The 23,398-nt window shown below is 37.3% G+C and overlaps 2 protein-coding genes across 8 annotated transcripts in view; both read left to right on the forward strand.

Moving 5' to 3' along the window:
- The window catches only part of LOC103469838 (ral guanine nucleotide dissociation stimulator), a 54,789-nt gene extending 45,064 nt beyond the window's left edge, over window positions 1-9,725 (forward strand). For 6 of the 7 annotated variants that reach the window (XM_008417798.2, XM_008417795.2, XM_008417797.2 and 3 more), the window contains exons 6-18: window positions 1,101-1,316; window positions 1,470-1,573; window positions 1,649-1,733; window positions 4,382-4,459; window positions 5,187-5,273; window positions 5,488-5,520; window positions 5,604-5,725; window positions 6,368-6,463; window positions 6,563-6,767; window positions 6,984-7,058; window positions 7,542-7,820; window positions 8,306-8,420; window positions 9,460-9,725. In XM_008417798.2, the coding sequence (XP_008416020.1) occupies window positions 1,101-1,316; window positions 1,470-1,573; window positions 1,649-1,733; window positions 4,382-4,459; window positions 5,187-5,273; window positions 5,488-5,520; window positions 5,604-5,725; window positions 6,368-6,463; window positions 6,563-6,767; window positions 6,984-7,058; window positions 7,542-7,820; window positions 8,306-8,420; window positions 9,460-9,635 (1,671 nt within the window). In that variant the 3' untranslated portion in view covers window positions 9,636-9,725. The remainder of the gene's footprint in view (window positions 1-1,100; window positions 1,317-1,469; window positions 1,574-1,648; window positions 1,734-4,381; window positions 4,460-5,186; window positions 5,274-5,487; window positions 5,521-5,603; window positions 5,726-6,367; window positions 6,464-6,562; window positions 6,768-6,983; window positions 7,059-7,541; window positions 7,821-8,305; window positions 8,421-9,459) is intronic. The other variant, XM_008417793.2, reaches the window with a different exon arrangement.
- A 4,242-nt stretch (window positions 9,726-13,967) lies between these two features.
- On the forward strand, window positions 13,968-22,821 carry smarcb1a (SWI/SNF related BAF chromatin remodeling complex subunit B1a). Its single transcript, XM_008417799.2, has 9 exons — window positions 13,968-14,108; window positions 15,465-15,576; window positions 16,703-16,832; window positions 17,595-17,732; window positions 18,426-18,553; window positions 18,834-19,000; window positions 19,857-20,047; window positions 21,553-21,684; window positions 22,631-22,821. Exons 1-9 carry the CDS (start codon window positions 14,025-14,027, stop codon window positions 22,659-22,661), a joined length of 1,113 nt encoding a protein of 370 aa, XP_008416021.1. The 5' UTR covers window positions 13,968-14,024; the 3' UTR covers window positions 22,662-22,821.
- Window positions 22,822-23,398: the final 577 nt, after the last annotated feature.

Raw genomic sequence — 23,398 nt, forward strand, 5'->3', positions numbered from 1 at the left:
GCCAGGAGTTTTGTTGACTGTAATGGAAACTTTCTGATCCAAGAGGGGAAAATAGTTCTTCATTTCAGTTGGAAATGGAGCTGCATTTACAGACAGCTCAAGATTTTCTAGTTTTTTTTCCCGCCTGAAAATCAAATGAGTGTTATGGTGGAATATTTGATTATTACCCATTATATATTATTTGGAAATATATAGCTTAAATTGATTTGTTTAGTTTTTTTCTGTATGTTTTCTTGGTTTATTTAAATGTTTTACTGTGTAATTAACAGTTCCAGGACAGAGTGTGAAGCTGAACAGCAGTAAAAGTTTCCTCTGCTGGTTTTTGTAATCATAGAGCGTCTTTGAAAAGCTTCATGCACCTGCAGCCTTTACAACGCAAAGAGCCGTTTTTCCCCTCAGTCCAGATAAATTAAACTCATTTAGAGGTCCTAATATAACCTGACCTTTAAAAAACAAAGAAAAAACTTATTTTGATTTGTTTGCTTGTCGTTTTTATATTTTTAAGATTTAAAATAAAGAAAAATATAAAACCTTTGCAAACAAAAGCTGAATGTTTTTTTTTCTTCAATTGGATGTTATTTTTGCAAAAATGATGGGGAAAAAAGCACATGGTGTTCAACCCAATAAGAAAAGTGGATCTAAAAACATTACTGCTACATTAAGTGTTTCATCAAAAACTGAAAAACAGCTTAAAACTTCATTTTATTTTATATTTAAAAGCAACAGGTATTTATCAATTTCAGCCTATATTAAGTTATTAAAGATCAACTGTGTCTTCTTTTGTTAAAATTACTGTGTATGCAAATAATCTTTTCTCATCACCCACTAGGTAAACATATTGATTTTTAAAATGCCTCTACACTGAGAACAAATTAATATAAAACTGAATTGAAACTTTCTTAGGTTTTACTATAGAAAAAAATACTGTGAACATTGAATAGAGCTAGTAATGACTCTGAAAATGTGGAAAAATTTAGTATGTCTGAATTGTTCTGCATGTCAGCTACTCAGATTAACTAAAATATAAAGTTTTATCTCATAACATGAGAAGCAAAACTGATTAAACCCATTTTTGTCTCTGTATCCTCCTGTCTGCTCAGGACCTGTTCAAGAAGGTGGTGCCGTACCACTGCCTGGGCGGCATTTGGTCTCAGCGGGACAAGAAGGGCAAAGAGCACCTGGCTCCCACTATCCGAGCCACTGTGGCCCAGTTCAACTCTGTGACCAACTGTGTGATCACCACCTGCCTGAGCAACCCGGCGCTGAAGCCCAACCAGAGAGCCCGGCTCATCGAGAGGTGGATCGATGTGGCGCGGGTGAGCTGCACCGCCTGGAACCAGAAAACATTTCAAATATGCAAAATAAACTAACAAAAACAACAGTAATTAACATGGGTTATGGAGACCCGCTGACCAAAACTGCATTTCAGGAAATAATGACTGTTGACACCGGATCGTTGTTCCCATTAGGAATGTCGGATCCTGAAGAACTTCTCCTCTTTGCGAGCGATCCTCTCTGCCCTGCAGTGCAACTCCATCCACCGCCTGAAGAGGACCTGGGACGAAGTGGCTCGGTAGGTTTGGACTCTGGACTTGGACGGATCTTTCCTGAGGGGATTCCTGACTCTGGTTTCTGCTTCTGTTCACAGGGAAAGCGTCAGAACCTTCAGAGAGCTTTCCGAAATCTTCTCAGACGACAATAACTATTCCTTGAGTCGAGAGCTGCTGGTGAAGGTGGGTCTCGTCTTTTAAGCACCACAGAGTAAAAATGCTTGAGAGAAATGAAACAGGTAATAATTACATAGAAATTAATCCAAATTAATCGAAAAGTGTCACTGGCAACTCAGAATTTGGTGGGGGATTTTCTGTGTTGTTGGTGTTACATCAATATTTTAAAGGTTACCTGTAAAGGTTACCTTAGCTTCTTTTGGTGAAAATGAGCCGTTTCAAAAGCCTCTGGAATGCCCGTTACCTAGCAACCCCAGCAGAGCTCTGCCTATCACCTAGCAACCCAAACTGAGCTCTGCCTATCACCTAGCAACCCAAGCTGAGCTCCTGCACGTTTGGTCAGCTGGTTGTACCGCTGTATGCACTGTACAATGGCTGCTGGAAAAGACGAGAAAGTGTTTTCTTGTTTACTTACCATCCAGAAACCACTTGCTGCATTTCTGTTGATTGTGCAGGAGGCTCCACTAATGCTTTTCAAAGAGGTCACCTTTAAATGTTATTGGTTGAAATTATGAAATTATAAGGTCTAATTTCAGCATTAAAATCACAGCTAACCCGTGAGCTCCATGTTTTTGTCCTAGACGTATAAAACAGTCAGTGCGCATTGCGTAACTTGGACCAACGACAGCTGAGCGGATAGCAGCAGGATGTGACCTCGTCACTTCGCTGTGGCTGTAAGAGAACATCCTGCAGAGCAGTTGGTGTTCCTGTAGATCTGAGCCAAGTTCTGGGTCGGATCTGGGCTCCCCTGATGCCATTTAGCAGTTTAATCACAGCTGAATTTTACTTTATTCCAAATAAAACTCAACTATTTCTATCAAGCTTTTTTTGTCAGTAAATATAGTTTATAGTTTATCGATCTAAATAAAACTGGCAAGACTATTTTTCTTTATTTAATTTAGACTTCTAGAAAAGCCTGGGCAATAAATCAGTAACAATGTAGATTCTGATAGAGATTTGATAAGTATCAGTACATCTGATGGAATATTCAATAATCTCAATGAACTCCAATCCAGAGCCGCTCAGCATTCTGGGAGATGTAGGCCAGGCCTGTCACAGTAGCACATTTTACTAGATGATAAATTGTCCCAGAGGTTCATGCGATAAACGATAATATTGTTGTTTTTGAGACCACTTTAAAGCAATTCAGTGCTAATGGCATAATGATGCGAGAACACATTTTCAAAGATCAATAAACTTTAAATTCTAATGAACATTTAACACAAGAACTGGAAGATATTTTAAATTTCCAAAATAAATAAACAAAACAATAGAAACAACAAAATAAAATTAATCATGAAGTCAAAGTTGTCCTTCAGAAAAAGGGCTAATTGAGACTGAAGACTTTTGCCATCCGGTTTTTGGGAGAAAAATAATAAATTACACAAATGGAAATTATTAACCTCCTTTAAATTATTGTGTGAATAATTGATTTATTGCATATTTCAACAGCCCTAATAAAGGCAGAGAAAAGCTACACTGGTGGAATGAACCAACTAACTCACTCTCTCTTTGGTTACCTAGCAACTCACTCATTCTTTGGTTACTTAGCAACAACCTGTTGAGTAACTGCCGCAGCAGTAGTTTAAAGTTCCGCCACTGCTGATTAAAAATTAAAAAACCACAGTGTGGAGTGAAAACTTTGGATAAAGCGGGAAAAGTCAGATATTTAAAACAAAAAACTGGTCAATAATCATTGATATCTACTGATGTGAAACGTTTATATTGACCAACAGTTTATAAAATCCTGGTTTCCATTGTCTTAAGTAAGGTTTGTGTCCGTTTTATTTGGTCCAAGCTGCCCAGCTGGACACAGGGAAAATCAGAATCGGGTTTTTGCTGCAGGTGTTTTTCAGCTTGAACATCTGGAACAGCTTTCCTCTTAGCAACAATCTGCAGTTCCAGGAAAGCTGACGTGAACTCAGGACCGCATTTTTGTGTAACCTGAGAGCTTAAAGCTGGGGGCCTCCGGTGAGGGAATCCCTGCTGACGTCAGAGGGAGGAAACCCTGTAGATAACGCCGCTGATGGCCGGACTTCAGGGCGTCGCCTCCCTTTTTGTCTATCTCCTCAGTCCAGGCTGCGTTCGCATATAACTAGAGCCTCAGCGACTCACTCAGGAATTTTTCTTCCCATTTTTCCTTTCCTAGGGTCAACAGACTTTCTTTTTTTTCAGCCTCATAAACTAACCCTGAACTAGTTTATTTCCTTTAACTCCATGACCTGATTAGTAGGCTTCATGCAATACTTTAAATCCTTGGAAATACTTGAATTTCAACACTGCAAAAACACAAACTCTTACCAAGTATTTTTGGTGTAGCTTCTAGTTTAAATATTATAGTACGCGTAAAATAAGACTAACTTATAAGTAACTATTCAGGAGTTTCAAGGCAATAATTTGTTAATTTTGATGTAAAAATTCTACATCCACTGTCAGATTATTTCGCTTATAACATGAGAAAATTGTCTTGTTAAACAAAATTGTCCTTCAAAAAGATGGTTATTAAGACCAATGCACCAGACTGAACTGAAATAAATGTGAACTGAGCAAATGTGTGTTTGAGTGGATGTTTCTGCATGTTTTGCTTTTAAAATCTAGAAAACTCCCAGCAGATAAAAAGTTGCTAAAACATGAACATGTTGTTGTTTCTGCAGGAGGGAACCTCAAAGTTTGCAACTTTAGAAATCAACCCCAAACGAGCTCAGAGGAGACACCAGCAGCAGAGAGACTTGGTGAGACCCGATTCACGTGAAGAAAAGCTGTTAATGAACCTCAGAAAAAACTGAGGAACAGTACATGTGCCATCTAGTGGTGGGTGATGGTACTGCGCCCCATCTGACGATTCCTTGTTTCACTCTAGATCTTATGGCAGCGTATTAGGGACATACAAAGTACAAAACAATAAAAATTATGAGAAAGAAATCATATTGCGAGAATAAACTTGTATGAGAATAAGGTAATAATAAGAATAAAGGCATAATATTATGAGAATAAAGTCAAAATAATACAAGAAAGTTGCAATAAAATGAGGATAAAGTCATATTTCAAGAATAAATTAATAAATCAAAGTTCAAGAATAAATACATAAAATTATTGGAATGAATTCATAATAATTAAAGAATGAAGTCAAAATTATGAGAACAAATTCTTAAAATTACAAGAATAAGTTCATAATATAACGAGAATAAAGTCAAAATGATACAAGAATAAAGTCGTAAATGTATCCTCATAATACTATAACTTTATTCTCATATTGTTCTGAATTAATTTTTTTATTTCAACTTTATTCTTGTAATAGTATGAATTATTTTTATTTTCTTATATGTACCCCTTATATGTATTAAACTTGCAAAAGAGTTTTTTTGTCTCTAATGATTCAGTTATGTTTCGGTAGATAATCTTTAAATCATTTATGTGTTGCATGTTTGAGTCTGTCAGTAATTATCCCTCTGTGAACAGGGAGTCATGCAGGGGACCATTCCTTATTTGGGAACATTCCTAACGGACCTGGTGATGATGGACACTGCCATGAAGGATTACACAGAGGTCAGCCATTTTGTTTTTTCTGTTTGTACATCCTCCCACGAGTTTTTTAAGTGATGAGTTCTGAGTTTTGAATTTACGGCATGTTTTTGTGGCAAGAAAAAGAATAAGTCATTGTTGCAGGGTGGAAAAAATGGCACCAAAATAATTTTAAACTCCTGTTTCATTTTCTGACGTTGCTGATGTTTTTATTCTCCTGTTTTATTTTGTTTTTTAGGGTGGTCTGATTAACTTCGAGAAGAGGAGAAAGGTAAATTAGTTTTTTCTGTTTCAAAGCTTCTGATAGGTTATACATTATTTTTAAATCTCTGCATTTTTTTTTGTTTTTTGCAGGAGTTTGAGGTGATCGCTCAGATCAAACTTCTCCAGTTGGCCTCCAACAACTACAGCTTCACTCAGGAAAGCCACTTCAGAGAGTGGTTCGCAGCCGTGGAGAAACTCAGCGAGGCAGAAAGGTTGTTAACTTATTAAATATGATCCTTTTTTAAATAAAACATCTGTGCATGATGATCCAAAGTTTCTCCAGATCAAATAGTTTTCTGTAGATTTTATTGATGTTTTCATCCACAGTTCAAACCCTAATAAACACAAAAATTAACACAAATGTAATACTTTGTAGCTTGCAAATGAACTTTAAATGTTAAGTAGTTTGTAAATCCTGAGAGCTATTTCCCATATGGAAACAGCTATCTGTATTTAGAGTTATTATGCTAAACTCTTCTGACCACCTTGTAAGCACAATAAGCATTTGTAAATAGTTTTTTAGCATACAGTTGCCTTTTCTTCCTTAATTAATGCATAATAAACTGGTTTATAAAGTGTTTATAGATGAATAGATAACATATCCGTCTGCAAAGGGAGCCTCATTGTAAAGTTGTACCGTTTTATTTTAAAACTATTTGTTTATTTGCATATTTTAATGTATTTCTAATGTTCTAAAAAGACTTGAGTGATTAAATGACAAACCCTCATGATTACTAAAATAATTGTTAGTTGCAGCTTTAGTCTCATTATGTCTCTAAGCTTGTTTAAGTCTTTATATCTTTCCAGGGTTTAACTAAATCCTAATCCTTTGGTGTCAATTTTCTTTTCTGCAGCTATAATCTGTCCTGTGAGATTGAGCCTCTGTCGGAGTCGGCCAGCAACACGCTCAGAGCCAAGAAGAACGGCGGGATCATGAAACGATGGAGCGAGTCAGTCACACTCAGCTCTTCTTCAGATTTTTCTCCATCAGTTGTTTGTGTCTTCCTGGAGACTTATTCTTCCACTTCCTGTTCCTGTTCTGTGTCCAGCCGACAGCTGACGGAGGCCGGCTGCAGCGGCGGCGCCGGCTCCCATTCAAAGTCGTTCGATCATTCCCACTACAGGCCGTACCAGGGGGGCGGCGGGGACAGCGGCGACGCCCTCAGCGTCACGTCCGTCAGCTCCAGCGGCTCCGACCTGGAGGACGTGAACACCAGCTTCCTGTCGGATTCACCGGAGGGACACGAGAGGAAGGTAAGGGAAATACTTGAAGTGTTATGTGCACAGGCAAAGTTTCAGAAAAAGACAGAGGCCCAAGTTTATGGTGGTTTTTTAAGTCATATACAGCATTTTGGTAATGATGGTAACATAGTTGCTTAATTAAGTTATAAAATGGCACTACATGGCTGGAAAACGCGTCAAACCTGCCCTTTAAAACGGCTTTCATCCTGTTTTTGTTTTCATTTTCAGACGTCGACTCCGTCGGTGAAACTCACCGTGTCTGCTTTGGGGAGAGAAGCTCCAGCTGCAGACACGACCTCAACGGTAACGCTTAAATGTTTTCTTCTTCAATTCATCTGCACTCGTCAAAAAGTTGTTATTCCATTGGCAGATTATTTCACTTATAATATGGGACAGATGTCTTATTAGTGAAACAAATAAGAACTTTTAAAAGTCAATGTTAAGGAGTTATTGACTTAAAACAAGCTCTGAAAATGTACTTGTAAGTTAGTTTAGTCTAATTTCAAGGGTAGTAAGATATTTGCACTAGAAACTAGACCAAAAATACTTGGTAAGATGAGTTGTTCAAATTTTTTATATTTCTAAAGTCTGAAAGACTATGAATTTTATTTAGTTTGTGTAGAAATGAAACTTTTTGCGTGCTTGGTTATAAAATAAATTTATCTGAAATGTAATTTTATATGAATATATTTTTTACATGAAAATTTTATCTGATTAATTGTTTCAGCCCTAAAATTGTTGCGTCAGAGAAACATTTTGTCTCTAATGTCAGTAACACTTGTGCAGTGTCCCCCTCAGTTCTGGGAATGCACGTCTCTGTCCTCCCTGGACACGTCGGGGATGGGATCCAGCTCTGGCTCCGCCTCGGGCTCCAGCAGCACCTCCTCGTCCTCCGTCTCCTCCTCCACGCCGCTGTCCGCCTCGCGCTCGCACAAACGCTCGGTGTCGGCCGTGTCCAACTACTCGACGCTGTCGCTGCCGCTCTACAACCAGCAGGTGGACGACTGCTGCATCATCCGGGTCTCGCTGGACGTGGAGAACGGCAACATGTACAAGAGCATCCTGGTGAGACCAAAGAGAGGGAGAGAGCGCGGGAATCTGTTGTTTATCTCAGTGGTTTTCAAATAGGGGGAGCGAGGGTTGCTCCCGCTATTGATAAGTTAGATTTATCAAGTTGCTTTCCTGTCAAGCAAGTGTGAAAACTTTCTGACAAGAAAACTCTGGAGATTAAATAAAATATATAATGTTATACATTTCCTTATCAAAACAGGGGATTGTGATGGAAAATTTTATCTGGTAGTATATTCAACATCAGATTTATAGACATAAGTTTCCTGATCAAATTTTCCAACACAGAACTCAAAAATGTGAATGTGTGAGGCAGCATTTATGATGAACAATGTAGTAATTATTTTGTGACATTGTCTGTGGGTTTTCAAAGGGGTTCCTCGGCCTGATGCCGTTTGGAGGGCCGTGGCGTGGAAAAGTTTGGGTTTATCTGGTGTGGAAGTCGGGTTTTCGGGAGTAATAAACGCTTGCTATGTTTTCAGGTGACGAGTCAAGACAAAACTCCGGCGGTGATCAGGAAGGCGATGATCAAACACAACCTGGAGCGGGAGAAAACCGAGGACTACGAGCTGATGCAGAAGATCTCAGAGGACAAAGGTGAGCAGGTTTCAGAAATGCTGACAAATAAGATTTAAAACACACGACAGTTTCAATGTGTGGCTAAAAATAGTGTAATTTACAATAAGCATTTGTAATAAAAATAAAAAGCCACGTCCGTAAGAAAGAAATTACATATAGAAACAGTTAATTTAAAAATAATTCAAATGATCTAGTAATAATTGTTTAAGTGATTTTCTGAAACAGTTTAAAGATATAATAGTTGTTAGTTCCAGTGGCAGCAGATTAAAGCGTAAACAGAAAATAACAACTTGACCAAAATGATTTTTCGCTCTTGTCGTTATGATTGATTGTAACTGTAATTGAGTAAAGTCTTTTAGTGACTAAACAATCATGTTTTCCCAACTCAGGAAGTACTTATAATAAAACTATACGTTACTTTGAATATTCCATCCCCAAAATGACGCTTAGTGATGGCAGCATCATGCTGCAGGAGATGCTTTTCTCCATTTGTAAGAAGGAATCTGCTCAGTCGATGAGAAGATGTGGTTAAAACCAGAACAATCCTGTGAAAGTAACCAGTTAGAGAAGCTAATAGCAGAGCTAATTTTTAGCTTAGTCCTTTTGCTAACTTTGAAAACATTTAGTGCACTTATCTTCCCCTTAAAAAGTCTTAAATTCATATATTTAAATTAAGGCCTTAAAATAACTTGCATTCTTAAAAAGTAAGTTGACTTTTAGTATGTTAATCACAGATCTGAAATTTTGCCTATTTAATCTTGTACATTCTTTTTTTTTTTTTTCTCGCGGGACTTTTCTGTCAGGCAAACGCTTGAGTCACAACCAGACTTCTTCATTGCCGTCTGTGACTACTGCTAGCTATCTGCTAACACACCTTGCCAACTGGCCAGCTTTTTTTTGCGTGTATTATTATTAAGTTCTGGATTTGAGTTTCCAAACACTAGACTTTTTTAGTTTTGTTGGGATTTACAGATTACTCCAGAACCAGCCCAATAAAAATAATCCAACAAACGGGGCTTTGAAATCTGACGTTGCTCCGTTTCCTTTCGTTCTGCAGAGCTCCGGATCCCGGACAACGCCAATGTCTTCTACGCCATGAACTCCACTGCCAACTACGACTTTGTGCTGAAGAAGCGCGGCTTGGCCCGGCCGGTGCGGGCCAAGAACGTGGCCAGTTCGACGCTGCCTCGCATGAAACAGAAGGGACTGAAGATCGCCAAAGGGATTTTCTGAGACTCTTCAGGAGAGACGAACCGAACCGACCCGACCCGAAGCGTCCAGGTTTTGGTTTGGATAGAGGCGGAAACGGGACCTTTCTGTGGCACTTTAGCACTTAACTGGATGTGTTGCTTCTTCAGGACCCTCGTTTAAAAATCTGAGTTTGTTTTCATGAAAGCTGCAAACTCAGGAAGATACAGGGGGGCAGGGGGGAACCTTCGCTTTGGACGATACTTGGACTCTTCATCACCCTCCGCCTGGTTTGGATGAAACATTCGAACCTCCTGATGCGTCACATTTTGTTTACAAGCGTTTACATCTCAGCGTTGGCGAGGGGAATCTTTGCACCTTCACTTTTTAATCCTGGGATCAGACTTTTCTGCCATCTTCCCAGAACCGACGGATCACTACAGAGAGATTCGGTCGGGATTTTACAGCAGAACGTGGAGGAAGAGACGCTCGTCTGAACGCTGCAGTGTTCACAAAAAAGAGAAAATGGTGTCAAAATCCAGTGAACACAGCCATGAATCCCACGCCTCTGTTTCCGTCTTTTATTATCGGATCGTAACCACTACATGGTGGTGGAGGATGCCGCCGCCGCCACAGCAGAGCGATCGCACTTCACACAGACTGAACAGAGTGTAAATATAAACAACCCAGTCTGTGCAGTATATTGTTCTGAAAAAGGACCCTGTGATTTTTGTTAATAGACTCATGATATCAACACTTTTTAATGTTTTTATTTTTGCTTTATGTGTTTGTTTTTTTGCACCTCGGATACGGTGCTGTTTCTTCACAATTTCCCTTTCTGCCTCATCCAGACCACCGTGAGGCGCCATGTTGGAAAAAAATTTACCAGAAGCACCAGCTTTAAAAAAGTTAATTTGGACCTAAATAAAAATTAACAAGTTTGAAATTATGGAAAGCCAGAAATGCTAAAAGTAAGTAAATACATAGAGAACATATTTTAACGCTTGCTCACTTAAAATATAAAGACCCATAATCAGCTTGTCTATGGCCTTTTTAGCTCTGCCAACTGGCTGAATCAGAACTATAAAATAATTGTATTAAAAAGTTTAGTAATTTAAATTTGGTCATTTAATTACTGAAGAGTTAAAGTAACTGCAGATCAGTTTTCTTGTTAATTTTAACATTTATATTTCTACTTGTACTTAATAGTCATATCTAAATATTTAACACCTTTTTCATTTAATGAATTGTGGCACTTTTGGCCTTCCATACAAATGCTTCCGTTACAGTGAAATCTACAGAAAAGTTAAATGATTTTGGGCAAACCTAAAAATAGGGCAGGAAAATATGAAAAAAATCTGTTGAGGAAAAGAAATGCAGCCAAATTTACCCCAATATTTTCATTCAAGATTTCTGTCCTAATTTCCAATATTCTAACAAATATTTAATGATTTAATAAGGTCAACAAAAGTGAAAAAATATCAGTTATATTTCAAACATTTTTTTGAATGTGGATCTAAAGTTTGCATAATTTCTTCATCTTGATATTATTGATCTGATTAATCCAAATTGGTGCGAAAACCCTGGAGAAACATCAACATATCTTACATTAAAGATGATCAAGGTTTTTTTTTCCTGAGAGTCCTCAGACATTGCCCAGGTTTTGTTTTATTTCTTCCACCATGGCGGCTCAGACTTTCATATCCGTTCAGCGACAACTTTCCAAATGTGCTGCAGATTTATCCTGCAGGACGCTTAAAGCTTCGGTTTCTCTGAATCCAGACGAATCGCTGGATTTCCATGTACGGAAACCTCAAAACGATGCAACGTTTCAGCCGTTAGATGAATGTGAATTCAAGAGGAGCGACGGTGATGGAAAAATCCAAACTGACGCTCTTCTTTTTTGTGTTTTCCTCCCATAAAAACCGCATTGTTGTTTTTTTTTTCCCGTTTTTGTTGTTCTATAACCCCTAAAACATCTCTTCCACCACATCTGCACTGTTTTAATTTGGTGCCAAGCATTCTGGGAATTGTAGTAAAGCACTAAAAACCCCGAGAGAACACTAAGTCCAGTTTGTCCTGCCTTTTTTTTGTCGGCTATTTTTGTGCACCGTCAACTTTAAAAAATGTACTAACAAACACACTGCAGAAGCAATACATTGATGAGCGGCAGGCGGGATGCGTTCGATGTCGTCGTGAAACACTGTGACCTTTGCCCCTTTCCGCCCGTCGATTGGCACTGTGAACCGTTTATTGTCGTGATGATCGTTCGCTCGTGTTGTCCGCGAAGGCAGCAGCACCCCACCCCACCGTGTGCCAAAAACAAAATGGAAACCGTGGAAGCGTCTGCCTTTCATTGTCACAGCGGGAGGGAGAAATTATTCAGCTTTTGTGTTTACTGTTTACGTTGGGGGGGAACACTAAGGAGGAAAAAACATGTCTGGACCCGTTTAGTTTCACTTTGTTTGTCCGGGAAACTTGAAGAAAGCTGAAACTGATGCAGAAACTGAAACTTGGGGAATTTATCCAGTAGGAATTTTATATTTTTTAAGTCATTATTTGTTTAATTTACTCTAAATGAACAACCAAGGTCAGATGAAGAAACCTAATAACATTAAGAAATGTATATTGAATTGTGGCACTTTTGGCCCTCCATGTAAATGCCTCCCTTTAGAATTAAATCAAAAGGTTATAGCTAAAAGTAAAAGGTTTTAAACATTGACTTGGTTAAAACAATTTTCAAGTTTCAGTAAAAATGATCCAAAAATAGTTTTAGTCAATAAAAAGAACTGTAAATTATTCTTCATTTTGTTAATAACTTGATGAAAAAGCCCTGATATTAACTGTAAAAAGGAAGAAAAGCAGATTTTCTTGTTTATTTTCAGCACTTATCTGAAAATAAACCAAAAACTTCTTGACTTCTTCCTACATTCTCCTCAAACAATTTGAGTTTCTGTTTCTGCAGCAGTTTTTCCCAGAAAGCGTCCGAGTGTTTCCGACTGTGGATGGACCGTGTGTGTGCGTGCGTGTGTGTGTGTGTGTGTGTGTGTTTATGTGTGTATTGTCGTCGCCCTTGTTAAAAATGAATTTTGTGATTCTACGCGAGTTTGAAAACAAAAAAAAAATAAAAATAATGATTCAGTTTTACATGAAGAAGGAAAAAACAATTGAAACAGGTGTGATGTGGTTGTTTTTGTTAATTCTTTTTTTTTTTTTCTTGGTGCCATTTTTCCACTTTTAACTGAAGAATTTCAAGATTTTCTTACTGCAATTTTTTTGTCTTACTTTTTCTTTCTCATGAACAAAAAGCCCTTGTGTTGACAAACTGTTTTTGGTTGTGTCTTATTTATTGATTTGTATATAAAATTTTTTTTTTTGCATTGTACATTCTCTCCTCTCTTGGTTATAGATTAATATATTCATGTATATACGAATAAACATTAAGTTTGTAAAGTTAAAATAACATCTTGGCGTCTCTGGTTTTTATTTTTATTTTTTACACATTTACGTAATCTTTTTAGGATTTAACTGAGTAAATGAGCTTGAAAAGTTTACTAACAATTCATTTAAACCATCTTTGCTCAAAATATGTTCAATTAGGACAAAGCTATTAGCTACAAGTTAAAATCTTCATATAAAAATGTTAGCTACGACACTAAATGTTTATCATTTCATATTGATATTTCTGATTTTCAACAAAAAGTTGTTAAAATCATAATGGTAGATGGGACCACATCTTTCCATTGAGTTAAACACTAAAGCAGACACAGAAATCTAGTTTTAATTATATTAACACCTTGAGTAATTACAGCAAATGTTTTCAAATACAGAGTGAGCTAATTAAAGTTTTATTGCTAAGAATATTCTAAATATTTTTCAATTTTTTCAACCAAGCACATCAGTCTTTACTAATAGGGAAAATATGCGATACCCTTTTGAAATTTTGGCGCTACAACGATTTCTCCAAAAAAAACGTTAAATACCATTTCATAAATATTTCATGCTTAATTCATTGTTGGGCTGGAAAAAATATTAAAAAAAAAAAAATTAATTTTTATTATTTTACATATAACCACGAGCATCCTCTTGAAAAGAATGTGATACAGTTGAATTTTCAGTCAGAGGCTTCTCTGGCTTTGCAGTAACACAGACTGCTGTATGAGATTAACGTCTACATTTCTTTTTTCTCTTCTTTTTTTGAGGAACATGGATAATACGAGTTACATTTATATTCTCTCGAGATTAACAAAATATTTTTTTATTCAATTTAAATGTAAAAAAAGTTGTTAAAATCATAGTAAAGTTGCTGGTGAGGCGACTAACAACTCGGATCCTGGAGCGGAACCGGAAGTTCATCATTTAACGGTTGGTTGTTTGTTGAGCTTGTTGTTTGCGCTTGCGCTGTAGCTCGGACCTTTGTTATTCCATGTCACTATGGCGCTTAGCAAAACGTTTGGGCAAAAACCGGTGAAATTTCAGCTCGAAGAGGATGGAGAGTTTTACATGATCGGTTCTGAGGTCAGTATCTTCAAATGTTTATAACCCTGCTGCTGTTACGGATCGTGATTTTGAGCAGAAACGTTCCGGTGTGTCAGCCGCTAGCTGTTAGCTTAGCTATGCTCGCGAGGCCAACTGAGGGGAAAGGCAGCGCGTGAAGGTTCATTCATTGATGATCGGAGAACAGCGCGAGGATAGAAGGTGCTGATCGATAATAGGTTATCAGAAAGTGAAGTCTGGAATGAAATTAATCTTTTATTTAATCGTAAACTTCAGCTGTCAAGCAAGCTAAGCGTTAGCATGCGAGCTAACATGACTTCAACAAACAAAGCGCTAATTTTTAAGACAAACTGTAAAATTAGTTGGATTATTGCTTCATTATTTTAGATCTAATGCTAATACGACTTGCTGTGTTGTTTCGGTCTATCTAGGTTGGTAATAGTGGGAGAGAACAGTTTTAAAATGACAAGTCTAACACTTATAATGTTTAAATGGCCCGTCTTTCTTCTGCACCACTGTAGAAGATTATTACTACATTATCACATGTAGAATGTTACTTACATGGTTAGTAAGTGGAAAATATTAAAATGTAAACAAAAGATGTAAACAAAGAACCAAGAAAACATCTAACAGGGTGAAGAAATGTTTAAAACTTAGTGTAACCATGAGATTAACAAAATATATCATTCCATTCATTTTATGTTACGCTGTTATTGTGGACAATTTCCACTTGCTTTGCGTCAGCTTGGCCTTGGACTGTGAGGCGTAAACAGAAACGTCTTTTAAACTGATAATCTGATTGAAGGATTATGGAGGCACGACTGTGTATTTGGGTCTTTGTAGACAGAAAATAGAAAGTAAAATTCTGCCAAAAAACTCAGAATTAATCTCAGAAATTGTCCAGAAAAAAAATTGGAAATCTCCAAGTTTCAAAAGTAGTACATTTTCCACGATTTTGACTTTTGAAACTCAGAAACTTTCCGAGATACATATATATATAAATCTTACAAATTTTCAACTTTTTGAGTTCATAAATTTCAGAGGGTTTTTTTTAGAAATTTTTTTTACATTTATTTCAAAATTTCTACGTTTTTTTTTCTTGCAAATGTTTTACTTTTCTAACTCAGAAATGTCCTTGTTTTTTCTAGTAAATTTCTGAGATTAATCTCAAAATTTCTGAGATTTTTTGCGGAAATGTATTTCTTTTTTTCTATACACAATGACTTTAACATGCCTCCTATGAAGGAACTCTTAACAGAGCTTCACTGATTCTTGTTTCCTGCAGCATCACATTAAGAACCCGGTGTCTGAAACATCTTAATTTGTTTTTTACCTGTTTGTTTTGATTTTCTTTATTTTTTTCTGACCTTTTGACAGGTGGGGAACTACCTGCGCATGTTCAGAGGCTCCCTATATAAACGATACCCGTCGTTATGGAGAAAACTGGCAACAGTGGAAGAACGGAAGAAAATTGTAGAGTCTTCACACGGTTAGTAGAGGGCAGCACTGACTCAAGCAACTCCAGTTCTGTAGAGCTAGCATCCTGCTGCTTTTGTATGCAAAAGTAAAATCTCAGATTTTCATTTGTAATTGATTTCTTTTTTTTTTTTTTACCACTGAGTATAGGGGCCTGGTTACAAGATTAAGGTCATAATGTTAGCAGAAGAATTATGCAGAAAAAAACAGTCATAAAGTTGTTTTTAATGAGAAAACAGCTCAATTATCAGGATGTGTAATTTTTTTCTTTGAAAAAGATGTTTACAGAATTGTTTCTGCTACCGATGATAATTTGATGCTGATATGTTCATAGTATTACCTGTAAATCCGATACCAAACTATAACTTCACAAGATGCTCAATATTCCTCATTGTGTTTATTTTTTTTGTTGGATTTTTCATAGCATTGCTACTTTATTTGCCTCATATTAAGTCTGTGACAAAAAGCAATTACATATTAAATATCAATTTCCATTCAGATTCTTAATATTTTTTGAAGGGCAATTTTGTTTTCAGAGATTTTATAAGGCATTTTATTTATGGTTTTGTTTGTTTTGTTTTTATTTTCATTTTATTTATTGTTTTTGGTTGTTCTGTGTTTAATTTGAATATTTAAAATATCCTCCAGCTCCATTGTTAAGAGGATAAGCATAGCAAAATTATAGTTTGTTGGTCATTTTGAGGGTGAACTTGCATTATTATTCTGTAATCAATATATTACTTGAAAATGGTCTCAAAACAACAAAATTATTGTTTATCACAATAATTTCCAGGACTATTTATTGTCCAGGAAAATGTATCACCCTGAACCATGGAAATCCAAGGAATGAATTAAATTCAAATTTTCAAAAACCAAAAATTTGATTAAATCAATTTATTGCCCAGCTTTTATGCTGTGAACAGAGTGAAATATCTATTGATCACACATGTTGTTATATTTTTCTGTTTCTCTTATTTTCTAATCATAGTTTTTATTAAACTCACTAGTTTTCCTAATAATGGTCTGACAAAGACGTCCTTAGGCTGTAATTGATGAAGTTTACTCAAACCTTGGTTTTATTGTGTCTCAGTGAATATTTTGTAAAATAAGTTTGCGTTTTCTCATTGTTGTCTTCCCAGATCACGGCTACACTCAGCTGGCCACCAGCGTTACGCTCCTGAAGGCCTCGGAGGTCGAGGAGATCCTCGAAGGGAACGATGAAAAATACAAAGCTGTGTCTATCAGCACTGAGCCGCCCACCTACCTCAGGTAAAACCCCCATCTGGGGAAAAAACAAACACACTTGGAGACTAATTATCTCTCTGCAAAGCAGCCACGACGCTAATAGCTCACATGGTTATGGAAATATTGGCACTTTCTTATAGATGCATTTATTTATTTAAATGAACTAAATCTATTTTATTGAATGTGAGCGGCATTGTTTTAGATGAGCTGATTCATTAAAAAAAAAAATTAGGCAGATTTGTGAAGACACCATTGTAGTAATTAAAAGACTTATCACAATTAGCAATAAATCAATCACATCTCTAACAATAATAACATAGTAATAATGATAATGATAAAAAGGATAATTTTAAGAAAAATTCTCTGTTTTGTATTTAGATTTGCCACAGAAAATATCACCATAAAAAAATTACTAAAAGTGTTGGTTGGCTAAATTTGTGCCATTCTTGAATTGCAGTCAAGGGCCACAAAAATTAGTTCAAGGGCCACAAATGGCCCCAGGGCCGCACTTTGGACACCTCTGATGTAGAGTCAGTGCACAGTAATGTAGATCTGTGTATCATCTGTGTAGTTACGCTAACTTGCTAACTAATCTTGTGTCCTGTTATAATCTGAGCTGGTGGGAGCCTATAGATACTGAATAAGAGAGGTCCTAGGATTGAACCTTGGGGAACCCCGTATGTGATTTCTGTCTGCTTTGATGAGAAGTTTCCTATTGAAACACAGAAGTTGCTGTTCTTTCTGACTCTGGGATCCAATGGTTCGGTTCTGCTGTGTCTCCACCAGGGAACAGAAGGCAAAGAGGAACAGCCAGTGGGTTCCCACGCTGCCCAACAGTTCCCACCACCTGGACGCCGTTCCCTGCTCCACCACCATCAACCGCAGCCGGCTGGGCCGGGACAAGAAGAGGACCTTCCCCCTCTGGTGAGGCGTCCCCTGCTGGCAGATGGTGTTTCTTTTGTTAATGTTTTTTTTTATGGTTGAGGCTTTGCTTGTTTGGGCGATTATTGCCTCTGGTTATGTCTGTTATGTAGCTGGGATGACTTTTGCTTTTATATTTGGACCGTTATGATCCGTAACCGTGGCAACATCGTATAGGCATGTTCAATAAATCAATTAACACGATAACTTAAAATGAGCTTGATAAAAGTCTAACTAACCCTTTTCTAAAGTATAATTTTGTTTACAGAGACTTCATAAGTCACTTTATCTGTTGTTTTTTATTTTGAATATTTAAAGTCTTCCAGTTCTAGTGTTAAATGTTAATTTAAATTTTTTTGCATTATTTATGTCATTACCATTATATTACATTGAAAAGTCGCCATTTTGAGAAACGCTGCAAACATTTGACACCCAGTAGGAAGTAACTAGTTTGCACCACCTGCCACTTTTGCCTGTTTTTGGTTTTACTTAGGACGTTTAAATTGTCTTCTAGTTTGAGTTTTTTGTGTTTTTTACAAAATTAAAGTTAATAATCTTTGTGACATTGAACTTATCAATGTTTTACCTGAAAATGGTCTCAAAATGACAATGCTTGTTTCTGGTTTTTGGGATTATTAATTATCCAGTAAATTTTATAGGCGTGGTTAATTTTTTGCGTCTTTAAATGTTCATCAGCTTCGACGACCACGACCCGGCGGTGATCCATGAAAACGCCACACAGCCTGAGGTTCTTGTTCCGATCCGTCTGGACATGGAGATCGAGGGTCAGAAACTGAGGGACGCTTTCACCTGGAACATGAACGGTAGCTTCTCGCTCATTTCCCTCTTCTGTTTTTAAAGGTTTTGTTGGCTCTAGTGGCCTTTATTTGAAAGTAGTTTGACAGGAAAGAGRGTAATGAGAGAGGGGGAAGACATGCGGCAAATGTAACTAGGCCTGGAATCGAGCCTGCGACCACCGGCAGGTGGCCTCAATACATGGGTTGTGCTTTGCCCCTGCGCCACCACAGCACCCCACTCATTTCCCTCTCTGATGAGATTTAAAACAAACACTTAGAGTGTTCCTGTGTTTTTTTAAATGTCCAGAGAAGCTCATGACACCTGAGATGTTTGCGGAGATCCTGTGTGACGACCTGGATCTGAACCCCCTGGCCTTTGTCCCCGCCATCGCCTCAGCCATCCGGCAGCAGATCGAGTCCTACCCGACAGACAGCCTCCTGGAGGACCAGACGGACCAGAGGGTTATCATCAAGGTGCGGCTTCACTCTTAAAGGGGACCTATTGTGCAAAATTCACGTTTTTGTTCCATTTCTAAAAGCAACCCAACCGCTTAAAAAAAAACATACACACACCTGGCTGTTGGCAATAAATTAAAGATATTTGGTGTCTGGAAAACAAGCCATTTCAAAAACTTCACAAATCAGCAGACACTGCCAGTTACATAGCAACCCAGCAGAGTTCTGTCTGTTACCTAGCAACCCAGCAGAGTTCCATCTGTTACCTAGCAATCCAGCGGAGTTCCTTCTGTTACATAGCAACCCAGCGGAGTTCCTTCTGTTACATAGCAACCCAGCGGAGTTTCATCTGTTACATAGCAATCCAGCAGAGTTTCTTCTGTTACCTAGCAACCCAGTGGAGTTAAATGTTGATATTGCTGTTTTGAGGCCATTTTCAGGTACGTTTTCCTTCTCAAACATCAATAAAATGTAACGAACACTAAATCATGGAACTGGAAGATATTTTAAATATCCAAAATAAACCCAAAAAATTTAAATAGAATTACAATCACGTACAACTGGGGCTCATTTTAATTTATAATGCGGTAATTGATTAATTGATTCATGTGAGTGTAATCATTGAGTTGGAGGGTGTGGCCAGCAACAGCAACTTTATTTGGATTTAAAGTGACGGAGCCCTTAAACAGCTCATTCTGAGAGGACATCCAAATGGGTAGAACTGACCACACTGAAATCTTATTAACTAGGAATGACTTTGTGCAATGAATGTTTTGTTTAGCTCATATTCCTGTCCTAACCTGTTCAAGGAAGCATAACAGGTGACCTTTATTGCAGGCGGCTAATTTTCCACGTTCTTCTTCTCGTCGTCCAGCTGAACATCCACGTGGGGAACATTTCGCTGGTGGACCAGTTTGAGTGGGACATGTCGGAGAGGGAAAACTCTCCGGAGAAGTTCGCCCTGAAGCTCTGCTCGGAGCTCGGCCTGGGCGGAGAGTTCGTCACCACCATCGCCTACAGCATCCGAGGTCAGCTGAGCTGGCACCAGAGGACGTACGCCTTCAGGTACCACAAGATGGCGGCTCAGCAGGGCTGCAGCTCTTTGAATAATCAACTAATCAGTTTATCACATAAAAAAATTCTGCAGATTTTTCATTTAACCACTTAAACTTTTTTACACAATATTAGAAACGCATTAAAAGATGCAAATAATTCCATTCATTTTTTAATAAGAAAATAAAAATGTGTTCTTTTAGTGCACTATAAAAACACAAAATCTTACCAAGTATTTTTGGTCTAGTTTCTAATCTTAGTACACTTGAAATAAGGCAAATTAACTTACAAGTAACTTTTCATCCAAATATAAGGAGCTTGTTTTAAGTTAGTATTGATAAGGAAGTACTAGTTATACTAATACTTTTATAAGTGAAATAATCTGGAACTAGTACTTTTTCATCAATAATAAGGATGTTTATGTCTGAGTGTGATTTGAGGCTAATACACACTTGCTAGCTAACTAGCTTTTCTGTGTCTGTCATGTGTAAATTTATCGCCATTTTGTTCTGACTTGAAGCATTTAATGCTAATGGTAACTTGCTGCACACTCCTGGTCAGCTGGCTAAATGAAGTTCCTACTGTAATCTTTTCCAGTGGCTCTACTAAATTTGAAGGGTGTTCTATGTTTTTGTTTGCGACCCTTGACCTCCTTCACCTCAGCTGCTTGTTGGATCTGACCTTACTGGGTCTGGGATCGGATGATGAAATGTTTCCAGACCCAGACAATGATCTCTGCCACAGCTGGACGTGTGAGCGGAGAAACGACTCCAGACTGTTTACTTTAATGCTGATGGATGAAGTTTGTTGTCATTACGACACGAGCAGAACGAGACGTTTCTCCTGCAGATGCAAGCAACAAAAAGCAAAAACACAAAATGTTTTCCAAAAGTGTTTTTCCCCAATCATCCCTTCTCTGAGCGTTAGGACCAGCTATGATAATTTTAGTTTAATTACATCATATTAGCAAAATAAAAACTCAATTTTACCAGAAAAAATGTCATAAAATTTAGAAAAAAAGTTATTTTACTGAGGAAAAAAGCTTCATTATCAGGATTTGTTGTGACCAGCTCAGTTCATGTGATTTTTTTTTTCCCTCTTCAAAATGGCTAAAAGTTCACTGATATTGTTTACGCACACAGAGGTCACATATTCATTCCTGAACCTACAGTATTTTTATTTTTCTCTGTTTCTTTGCTATGACTCTTGTGCTGTGATGTATAATAGAAGTAAAAATATTATTTGTAAAACTTATACTAAAGTGTAACTTCCCCAAAATGCTCAGCATTCCTCATAAAATTACGACTTTATTCTCCTAAAATTACGCCCTGGGGGTGCTGACATCACTCTGAGCTATGAAAACTCAAGGAGTGCATTGGCAGGGGGAAAAAATTCCCCAGTATTATTAAAACGATTTATCCCTCAGCCCCACTTTCATGTCACTTATGTCTCACTTCATATATAATGAAACAGAACGCATCGTAGGTTTAACCAGGAAGCGGTTTGTTGTTTTCCAGTGAGAACCCGCTTCCTACCGTGGAGATCGCCATCAGAAACACGGGCGAGGCGGACCAGTGGTGCCCCCTGCTGGAGACCCTGACAGACGCAGAGATGGAGAAGAAGATCAGAGACCAGGACAGAAACACGAGGCGAGTGACAATTTTTATGCAGTTTTCATTTAAGCCTTTTTTACACAATATTAAAAATGATGCAAATGAACTCATGAATTGATTTTTTATATAAGAGAAAAATGCAAAAACGTAGCATTACTTATTTATTGAACACTACTGAAAAAATACTTGTGACATCAACATGTGAAAAACTTTCTGCTCGACTTATCAATACAGTATGGAGCTGATCTATTGATTATTTTTCAGATTAATTGGTTAAAAAATTGATACCAAATGTGCTTTAGATTTTTTTTTTTTACAGAAGTTGAACCAGGTGAAGATTAAAACTCAAGATTTCAACTCAAATAATTTAGAACATTTATAGACAAAAGGTTTTTTTCCAAGTTTTGGCTTGATTGCTCCTCTAAATGTTTTAATTTCAACGAAGGACTTTTTGAGTCTGTACTCTCCAGTAAGCGACAATTTGATTATTAGTTTATTTCAGTAATAAATTCACCACGTTAAGTCAGATTAATTAATAAATCTGCTTTAGTTTCCTAAGGATAGAGTGTATGTATGAATAACTCACTGGAAGTGAAACTGTTTAATTTTAAACAACTTTTTGCTCAATTTGACATTTTCTGTAATAGATTTATCAATTAGTCAATCAGGTTTGTCTTTATGGCACATTTTATTAACACCGTAGTTCAAAAAAACATTAAAAACATAAAAATAAAATGTCTTAAAAAAACATGTGAATTATGCCATTTTGTGAAATGGCATCAACAAAATGATCATTTCACATCAATAAATTGGTAAATTTTTCATTTAATTTGGTTCAGATCAACTTTAAACAAGTGTTTTTGGTCTTGAGTTAAAGGGACTCATGTTTCAGCTGTTTTCTATTAATTTATTAAAAATGTTTCCTCCCGTTTTAAGTTTTTTAAATGCAACTATTAACACCTGCATCCTGTTTGTCCCCCAGACGAATGAGGCGTCTGGCGAATACGTGGTAGATGTGAACGCAGCAGCAGCAGCGCCCCCTGCAGAAACGCTGAGGCAGGACCAGTTGAAGGGCAGCAGAGGTTTTTTCTCGTCTCTTCTGCTCAGCTGGACTCTCGGCGTTTTATTTTTAATTTGAATCTGTTTGCTGAAGGTCCGTTAGAGGAAAAAAAACAAAACAAAAACGACCCAGAAACCTTCATGTTTTCCCCTCACCAAACCTTTCCTCCTGGAGAAGCTGCTCTTTTTGACCTTTGACCTTCTACCTGACCAGCGAGAGAGACAAAAACACGCCCGACTCAGATAATATATTGTTTTGTTGTATTTGTTGTCTTTTTGTACATTTTAATAATTCTTACAAAATAATAAAAAAAAATGAGTAAGAAATTTTTTTGTTGTCCTTTTTTGGGATTTAATTTCAGCAGGCAGATCTTTAACGGACATGAAAGAAATTTATTAAAAGACAAAAAAAAAGACAGCATTAGTCCAGCGCCCCCAGAGGCGAGGAGGGGAACAGGTTTTTCATTTAGTTTGGATCATTTGGCAGTTCAGTCAGAAAGTGAACCACAGCAATAATTTTGGTCCAGAATCTAACTGAGCTTACCGGACCAGTCGATTCTACTTCAACACAACTGAATACAGAAATTTAATCACCAGCAGGGCTTTGGAAAACCTAAGACAGAATATTGGGGCCATTGTAGATTAAAAAAACGAGTAAATTTACTCAAAAAAATATTTTTTTTTTCTAGAG

Source organism: Poecilia reticulata, linkage group LG9 (genome assembly GCF_000633615.1).
Source record: "Poecilia reticulata strain Guanapo linkage group LG9, Guppy_female_1.0+MT, whole genome shotgun sequence".
In the NCBI taxonomy this organism is placed as follows: domain Eukaryota; kingdom Metazoa; phylum Chordata; class Actinopteri; order Cyprinodontiformes; family Poeciliidae; genus Poecilia; species Poecilia reticulata.

Coding starts and splice junctions, on each gene's coding strand:
- smarcb1a (XM_008417799.2), top strand. CDS start 14,025: ATGGCGCTTAGCAAAACGTTTGGGCAAAAACCGGTGAAATTTCAGCTC. Junction 17,733..18,425: donor AAGAGGACCTTCCCCCTCTG/GTGAGGCGTCCC, acceptor AATGTTCATCAG/CTTCGACGACCACGACCCGG. Junction 18,554..18,833: donor TTTCACCTGGAACATGAACG/GTAGCTTCTCGC, acceptor TTAAATGTCCAG/AGAAGCTCATGACACCTGAG.